The 9,705-nt window shown below is 41.1% G+C and overlaps 1 protein-coding gene across 1 annotated transcript in view; it reads right to left on the bottom strand.

Moving 5' to 3' along the window:
- Positions 1 to 202: 202 nt before the first annotated feature.
- LOC149303108 (inactive ribosomal protein S6 kinase delta-1-like) overlaps positions 203 to 9,705 on the bottom strand; it is a 60,010-nt gene continuing 50,507 nt past the window's right edge. The window contains exons 14-16 of the mRNA XM_089481327.1: positions 6,966 to 7,048; positions 5,062 to 5,157; positions 203 to 313 (exon numbers count right to left, since the gene is read on the bottom strand). Coding sequence (XP_089337453.1) covers positions 203 to 313; positions 5,062 to 5,157; positions 6,966 to 7,048 — 290 coding nt within the window. The remainder of the gene's footprint in view (positions 314 to 5,061; positions 5,158 to 6,965; positions 7,049 to 9,705) is intronic.

Below are 9,705 nucleotides of genomic sequence, written 5' to 3'. Positions count from 1 at the left end.
GAAGAGTTTTTGCCGCTTTTCTAATAGACACAAGAGTGTTAAAAAAGGACGGTATCGTTCTCTGGGATTTGGCTACGGTCAGCATGTCGCCGTCCTACGAACACAGAGATCTCCTTCAGGGAAGGTGACTCCATTGTCCTCTCCCGTCTAATATTCCAGCAGAGTAAACAATTGCTTCCTCCGGGTAGTGTGAGGTCTCCTTTCATCTTGTAAACTCTTCCCAATCCACGCCCGTAAAGAAAGGGTGAGATCGAATGTCTTCGGCACCTGCCGCCCCGGAACCGAGACGCTCCATAGGGTTAAACTGCAAAAGCTGGGGGAACACAAACAAAAAAAGTACATTAATTTTTTACCTTCAAAACACACAAAAACAAAAAAAAAATCTAAAAAAATATAGGGATTCAACGAACTAATTTCTATATCTTTTGATATAATATTTTTGGTCTTTTGGAAAGAAAATATCGAAACGGAAGGACAATTATTTGGCGTCAGTAAATATTTAATAATGTATATTATGTCGATTAAAGTATAGCTAGTACAATGGCGGTAATATAAAGGAGGTATAGAGATATTACAGCTGCAAACACAAGGAGATTCGTAATGTTATAAACGGTTTTGCGACAATGTTTCCTGGAATGCGACAGGACCCAAAACAAGTAAATCTATGAACGAAAAGGCAAACACAATTGCATCAGGAATGAGTATTTGTAAAAACCAGCTGGAACAAGCCCATCCAAAGTAACAAAGTAACGATGTTGCGCAACTGACACGTCTAACTATATCAGAGACACTCTGCAAGGTCATTTTGTAATAAAGAAATCATAAAAGTGGGTGGAAGTGCGCTGAAGTAAATGCCCCGCCGCCCATCAGGGGTGCTGGAAATTACCCCCCAGGAACAGCAATCGGATGCCGTATACAGAGGTTTTGAGGCAAAATCGAGAGATCGCAGGTAAGGCCGTCAGTGAGACAGGTTCAGCAGAGTAACGAAGCAGGTATTACAAAAATATGGCTAATAAAAGGACCCCAAACCAACTTTCCCATCCATGCAAAGTGATGGAGATTTGTTTTTAACTTAAAAAGTCAGAAACATAGAATTTGATGCCAGATCAGACCCAATGCCTGTTTTTCCTGATGTAAAGACTCAGACCTTAATCAGTCGCCGATCTCGTCTTAGATTCAGGATCCATATCCTCGTCCCATGCATGTTTTCCATTTCCTCACTGCATTAGCCTCTACCACTTCTGCTGGGAAGCTGTTCCATATATCTATCACCAAGTAACATTAAAGTTCCTTACATTACATTAGATCAAAGCCTCTGACCCTCTAGTTTTAGACGATGACCTCTTGTTCCAACATCTCTTCTCCTTTGAACTAAACCTCCCTCCTGTGCTTTGTCAAGTCCCTTTAGTTCTTCCAAAACCTATCTTTGTCTTTAAAAAATATTTTTGGTAAGCTCAGCGAGAAGCCAAATCATTCTGGTAAGTGGGTCGTCTGGTGGCGCATTAAGTATTTTTTTTGGATGCCCTCAGTACAAAACATGTAAAATATCAGTTTACAGACTCATCAGCAAAATGCCGTATTTGTTGCATTTTTTATTTTTTTTGTACGTGAAACCTGAAAAGTAACATTCTCCATTTCCGAAAACTCTGGAAGGTAGTTACCACAGTAACGTTAACAAGGGCCAAAGTATTATTATTTATTGTTTTATATAGCGCCATCATATTCCGCAGCGCTGTACAATGGGTTAACAGGGCATGACAGCAGTATATAACGTAACAATTAGACGTAATTATAATTCTCTCATTCTACAGAATTATAAACGGTACATTAAAATTTCATTCTCTGATATTTTAGTTAAACCCCCCCCCATAAAATAATATGAACTGTAACGCGACTGATTTTATTTGTGTAACATTTTAGATTTGAAGTCTAAATTTCACATTTTTGTTATTTTTTGAGTTTTTACTTTCCTCTTCATATATTTTTTTTAGAGATCAGATAATTTAGAAGTTAATGTGGATACCTAGTTACGTGCCAAGCGATGGAGCGAGCAGCACATATTTTTGGCTATTTTATTTATTATTATTTTGTTTTCCGGTGATGTGAATATCTGCATTTTAATAAAGTTTTAACCTCGTTCTTATGTGATTAACCCTTCTCAGGAAAGAATTAATTGGCACATCTGGTTTATTTGCCTAAGAAAAAGTACAAGCAATGTCTTGACGAAGTCTCACGTGGAATGAGCGACACAACGGCACCCCAGCGATGGTTGAAGATACACCGACGCCTGAGATCACCTCCCCGTTTGCTTTAATGTGTCTAACATTATCAAGTCCCAAATTACTTGTATTATGAGCTATAACCTGCCGGATATCTTATACATACACGATAAAGTGTGTTCTCCTGGACTGTAACACACATCATCCTTTCCAAATGAAGGCAGGTTGACCAGCACAGTCGTTATTAGTTTTATATATTTTACATAGACTGGAACGCACACAAGCAAACCAGTCGTAATCATTTTTTTAAGTAGTATTACAGAATATAGTATATATTATGCCAAAAAAAATATCTTAAGTATACGAGCCATTTGTCTTAATTTGTCACCGCAATCAAAGAGCCGCGTGATGTCCATTAGGATAAGATCAGAGCTCCAAATGATGGTAAGGACCGGCGTGCATTTCCCTGCTGCTAAATCAGACGTTCCCTCTGGACTTGTCTGTGACACTTGTGAACCTCATTGTGGGTGGAAAGGGAAAAGCAAAACAGACAAAGTGCTACCAGCTAGTAGACCCCTTCCCTTTCCTGCCAAGGTCTTCCTGAAAGTCCTCGCCGCCGGCTTCCTCCAGTAATTAAAACCAAACAAATAGGATTCCCGAGCGAGTCAACAAGGTTCCCTGGTGGGCACTTTCCAGGCGTGTTATGAAGTCTAATGAAGTTGCCGGGTCATAGGAGGTCCAGAGGTTAATTCGAGAGACTGCCTTCTGTAGGTTTATTACTTCCGGTTCAGGGACACAGGTGGCTCTGTAGGATTTTCAGTAGACAAGATGCACCATGGGTGACCTCTCAACTGTGAATCCTAAAGAGACGGCGAGTCAACAATAGATGCCCCAGACAAAGGCAGAGGGCATGTAGCACCAGTTAAAGGTCTTGCCCCCGGGTCCCTTTCAAATATACCTCTTACAGATCAATGTTTGTAAAACCTCTCCAAACAAGCATGTCTACAAGTCAGTGGAATGAGGGTCCCCTCTTATCAGGATGGATTATTTATCTTTGTAGAGTTAAAAAAAAAAGAAGAAAAGACAAAAAAAAATAAAAATTCAGGGCTTAAAACAACGTTTTCTACAATGCCAGCTAGAAGCATAAATAATGAAACAGACCTTTATAGTAAATTATATTCAATGTTACAAAATAAAGCTAAATTAAAAATAATGGTACAACTTAAAAAAAAAAATGTTTTAAGAGAGTCCTGAAAATAACAGCTGGACAAGATACTGCTTTTATTTAATAAAGAATTTTTTCATAAAGGTATTTTTTTTTTTATTTTAACCTAAAAGCTCCGTCATATAATTCATAAGCTGTACAATAAACTTATTGTTTCTGAAGTTTATTTTTATTTTTTTTTTTAAAAAGGCAAAAGCCACCTTCACATAATTGCCCTTCTAGTATAAGCCGCTGCGCTACCTCCCCGGGGAGACCGCGTCCTCGCATCTCTCTTAGAACGGATCGCCGGAGCCTCAGATGCGATGTGGAAAGAGTAGGATGTATTTTGACAAGTGCGAGGCACGCAAAACGAGACAAGGCTGCCATCAGAGAGAATTTCTAAAACACAGATGTCTGAAACGATCCCCGCTCCTAATAGGCAAACGTACGCAGATCAACAGAAAGCGCCCCCCCCCCCCCCCGCACAACGACGAAGCCAAAAACCTGCTCCAGGCTCCGCCGAAAAAGAAGGCAGAGGGAATTCTTTGCGCTGAACTCTTCCTTTTTACGTGCCAGTGCTGTCAAGATCTGAAAACACGCCGGCCAAGATCAGGAGCAAAGTGCTGACTCCAGCAATGGCACCTGGATGGGAGAGCGCGGCTTCAGAAGTTCCGTGTCACAGGAGCCGGCGCGCGGCAACGTCGGCTCTTTAATATTTCATCGTCGAGATGCCGCATTTCACCGGGGGCGTTAAGTATCTCCAAACCAGCTGTTAAGCAAAGCTGGAGATGCAATCAAACACGTTTGTTTTATCCACCAACATAAATTGTTCATTTGAACAAAGGTAGCAGAGCCGGTTCACACCACAGCCTACACACAGATACATTTAATCCCACTCGTCCGCAGAAGACGTTCCGGACTTCAATGGCTTACAAGTCCCATAAAGGGCATCCAAAGGCGCAGGACTCTCAGCCTGAACAAACACGGGAGCGTCGGCGCTCTATTTATAATAGATCTCCAAGCGATTTCTTAGAAGAACCACCGTGGTTAGTTAAGTTTTGTTTATTGCGCGGGAAACAAAATCCCACCTCCCAAGTTGCCATGAAGTTGTAAATAAATGAAACAGCCTCCTATCATTTATGGAGAGAGGGTGGTAAATAAACGGAACAGCCTCCCGGCAGAAGCGGTAGAGGTTGACAGAGGTTTTAACGTGCACAGGATAGGTATACGAGTAGCCGGAATCCAAGACGATACCAACGACTGATTAAGGTCTGAATCTTTACATCACGGAGAATGGCAGACTAGACGGGCCGTCTGGGTCTTCTCTGCCATCAAATGCTAAGCTTCTATGTTTAGGGAGAGTCCCCCTGCTGAGACCCAAAGCCCTCTATACCCCGTCCACTCCTAATGCCCCTCTTCCGGGTGCTCAGAAGGGTAGTTTTCTATGCACAGTACTGTCTATAGAAACAGCTGAAACGTTTGGAGGGATTCAATTGAGATACATACTACAGCCCCGCCCCATCCATACATCTAACCACACCCCCTAAAACATAAGCATCCCTGTTTGGTGATTTGGCATTTTCAGAGATACGGGGGGGGGGGGGGTCCCTGAAATAGCCGAGGTTACCCCAGTATTACCTGCTGAACGAGCGATCTGGCTTCTTTAGACACATTCTCTGGCATGGAGATCGATGTGTGAGTGCTTATACCTGCTGGATGGCATTCAACCAGGGCCTGAAATAACCAAAATGAGTCAAATCAATGCCTTTATACTTTTTTTTATCGTTGATCATACCATGTCACATGACTTTACTATACATTCACATTCTAATTATACTAAAACTAACAGATCATCGTTACAAATGCTCTACTAGAGACTGTCGCTCATAACTAGACCCCCTGTCATGTCAGGCAAAAAAAAAATGACTTTGGCTCCTAAACTACTTAAAGTAGTAAAAGAGCCAAAGTACTGATCCTCAGACACTACTGGGTTCACATTATCAGCAGCGACATTCTGGTACAAAGGCATAAACATTGGGCAGTTACCATGGCAACCAGTGCATTGTTCTTGCTGAGCCCTTCCCTTTAACACATAACCCCTATTATGCCTTAGCAGACCCTCTTACCAACTTATTGGGTTTATTGAGCTACCCGCGGCAATGCGTTTAATTACCCCGTGTGGCCGATCAGACCTCGCAGGTGGCTCCGTGTATAAACTAAAGAAAACGCACAGATTAAGATTTCTCCCCGTAAGCAGCACAATAAATCAGATAACCTTACCCTTCATTTTCCGGCCCTATATATATATATTTTAGAGGTAACCCAGAAATAGCAAATAACCTGCTTGTACAGCTGAAATCTGAAATGTGTAACATAAGACCCTTCATCCTATGTGTTCCGCAAACTGCTTTTGAAGCATAATTCATTAACCATGCGCTGCTGGGCTACGGGCAACCTCCGCCACGCTAGCTGTCTCGAACTACAATTCCCATCATGCACGCAGAACGTCTTTCAAAGCACACAGAATACAGGGTGGATAAAAGCCATAGCGGGCGCCAAGAAGCATCCTCGAAAATGTTGCACTTTTACGGCTTTTAGAAATTCTTCTACACCTTGATAATAAAACCTCCATGTTCCTAAATAATCCATTCTTCGTACGTTTTTGTGCGACAGACACAATGTCCCTTTATGAAATGCCTAGTGAGGCTGCATACACTAGCATTCTTCAACAGAGAACGTATGGAACAATAATCAGAAAATCAATTAGATGATCCCTTTACGCAAATGTAAAAAGAAAAAAAAACAAACTAAAAAATTATTAAATTATTAAAAGGGGAAAAAATATAATTTTTTTAGCTACCGGTAGATTGTACATCACACCGGCGAGTCCTGATGAGAAATAATTGTAATAACCGAGGACCTTATTAAGTAAACGATACACACAGAAGACAAAATGTTTTCAGGAAGGTTTATGGCCGTGAGAACCAACATTTAGCCCTGGGCCACCGGCCAGACAAAGATGGAATAAATCTCATCAGGATCCAGCAAGGTTTTTGGGCATCTCGAGAAACTGAAGATGTACACCCCCTATGCATGGTAATAAAGTCACAAGGGGCAGACGTCTACCCAGGGGCACTGAGGGTGCCTCCTGTCACTGCTTTGGTATCTCCCCCCCCCCCCCCCCCCAATTTTTGTGGACCTGTTTTAGCTGTGTAAGCTAGTGTGGTCTGGATATGGAGGACACACTTAGGACAGCTGGCAAGCAGCCATTGATTCATAAATATAGTGAGAGTTCTCCTAGCTTACTAGCTTCTGGCTACCAAATGATAAATGGATGGAGAAACATGCGTGGGATAAGCAGAAAGTTATCCTGAATCTTAGACAAGACCAAGGACTAACGTCCAAGTCTATAGAGCAGGACAAATGGTCAGACCAGACGGGCCGAATGGGTCAGATCTGCCAGAATTAGTTTGGTAAAACATGTGGATTGCCAAAAATTACAGAAATATCATTCAATTAAAAAAAAAAAAAGTAAATATTACCTTGCCGGTGAAAAGTTCAAAGAGAATAGCACCCAGACTCCACCAGTCACAGGTTTCTGTTTCTTCTGCTATGCCTCCCACCTCTGAAAGGTAAAAAAACAGCTTCAGGACAAACACATATCCAATATTCATATACAGCTGAAAAAATGACATACATTTTTAAAGTCAGACCAGGGGGTCAACGTGCTGATTTCTCAAATTGTTTGTGAGGGTCGGGTTGAGCTACAATGAACTCCAATAGGTGATAAAAGCCCACTCGAAGTTTTTAATTTAACTCTTTATGAGTAAAAACGCCATAAAATATCTTCACCATGGAGGTCCAGAGGTTTCAATCTGACGCAAAGGGCTTTCCCGTGGAGACATGTATTAGAGTTCTGTACATTTTATCTGATCCGATGATAACATGTATACTGTATGTCTAACACATGCTGTCAGTCAGAGCTGCACAACTCCTGGCGACATTTTTGGGGATATCTCAGCTTCTACGCCAACACCTCAGTTCAAATTCATTGGAGTATGAGCGTTATTCAAAGACATACATTTTGCTTTATAAAAAAAACAAAACATCTGTGACTAAGGTGTTAATCAGCCAGGTTTTTGATGTATTCGGTTTTTGGGGAACATCTAGTATAGTCAGAGGGGTCATCTATCCAGTGCCTGGGGCAAACCCTTGCAACACTGGGTCGAGTAATTGGCACAAGATGCCTGGTAAGTGAAAGCCAGACTCCCCTTACTGACTACGGGTATTTCATTTAGTGCCAGCGATTTACAGGGCGCTTTTTACAGTCCATACATACAAACTGGAACTGACAGACTGACTTATAAATTAGGTAAGGAAGGTCCTGCTCGCAAGAGCTTACAATCTAGAGGTTTTAATTAAAGGTCAACCATCTCTAATGATATAGGAGAGCTAAAGGTCTTAACAAGATGGTCAATGTTCAGTACTTCAGCTTTACACACATTAAGATCCCTTTTTTTCAAAATAAATGAATAAATAAATGAATACTTTAAAACAGGCAGGCTGGATGGGTGAACGGCCCTTATCTGCCATCAAATTCTATGTTTCTGTTCCAAAGCAGTTAAAAATAATGGTGTCTTTTCAATTAATCTGAGAAAGGGGGAAAAGAAGCTAAACCCTTTAACTGCCTTTGGTTTGTGCGACACATTGGCTTGCAAAGTTTCAAGAGCACATCAGGCACCGGAACAGCCAACGTTCTCCATGGAGTCGGCAATAAGGACTTTCTTACCCGGAAGCACGATGTCCAAAGGGTCCACTGGCAACAAAGTGGTTATTGGGGCTAAAATACAATTTAGCAGCAAGTCCAGCAGCACAGCTACCAGCTTAATAGAAGCCCTCTGACCATCATACGCACTTTAATGCATACGATTGCTGCGTGATCAATCATTCCCTCCATACATCAGTACTGCACAGGCAGTATGGGAATGCCCTATTACACCCTTCTGAGTGACGTGTCCTAAAATACAAAGTTACAGAGGGGTAACATCAAGACAAAAAAAAAAAAATGTTTTCCTAAACATATAAACTATTGTTTGTCAATCGTTAACAATTAACAACCAACAGTGAACCGCTACAAAAGTAAATGAATGAAATGTGTAATTCACACACCCAACACAACATAATCACATGCCTGGGGGCACAAACGATACGAGGATGTATGTACTTGTTAAAGAAATTAATTACAGTAACGGCAGGTGTTTTGCACATTAAGCCTTTCGGACTATAAGAGAGAAATAAGAAGTCTCAGCCAAGGTGAATCATTGACCGGCTTTGTTTTCTCAACATCCCCTTTTTATCGTTCCTTATACGTGGAATGAAATTCCGCTGCTGGGGTAGAAGGAACTACAGGGAGTTCTTCCTTCTTGAAAATAACAAAAAGCCGTTTTAGATATTTACGCACTTTGCATGTTTATTCCACAGACCAGAACTCTGCAGATCTAATAGAAAAAATACTAAAGTTAATGGGGTCTTTAGTCGAAGTTGGTAACACCATAGAAAAAAAAAAAAGATATAAAGTTATTGGGACCCCAGAGACCTCTTCTTCAAGATCCCCCGTTTCAAGACCTCTGAGTTCCCAAAAGTATGTAGCTTTACATATTTATATATTTTTTGGTCCAACATGATTAATTTATTATAACTGCTTCTTACTTTTCACTAAGTTATATATAAGGTTCATGAAGTCAGCAAGGGGACTCGCTCTGCACAGGGGCAACAAGACCAAAATGTTGTTTCGAGAGAAGTGAATAATTTCCATCTTAACCTGTAACTAGAACAGCGATTAGTGGGTATAATTAGCTTGGTGCTTTCTTCAGATTTTATTAGTATCTTAAGTAAAGAACGGCTCTTTAAAAAGTAATAGGGAAAGTATGCACCTTGTAGGACAGGGGAGTCCAACCTGCGGCCCTCCAGCTGCTCCAGGACTACATCTCCCATCCTCCTCAGCCAGCCCCTTAGCTGAAAGAGCATTATGGGAGATGTAGTCCTGCAGAAGCTGGAGTGCCGCAGGTTTTGACGCCCCTGTTGTAGGAAAACAGTTAAAATAAAAGCAAAAAGTATCAGTTCTGTTCATGATCTGAAAAGGAAATTTGATGAATAATTCAACATGATCATATATATGGTTATGCATTTGGGTAAGTTGGACTTAGTATAAAGTTGGTGAAAAGTTCAATTGTTTCTGGATTTCTGGATTTATTTTTTTTTTAACCAAATGCCACGCCATGT

The sequence above is a fragment of the Sceloporus occidentalis genome, unplaced genomic scaffold, assembly GCF_023333645.1.
Source record: "Sceloporus occidentalis isolate IW3139 unplaced genomic scaffold, rSceOcc1.0.p SCAF_15, whole genome shotgun sequence".
Taxonomy (NCBI): Eukaryota; Metazoa; Chordata; class Lepidosauria; order Squamata; family Phrynosomatidae; genus Sceloporus; species Sceloporus occidentalis.
The sequence above is the reverse complement of the archived record's forward strand: the minus strand, read 5'-3'. Positions and strand labels throughout refer to the sequence as shown.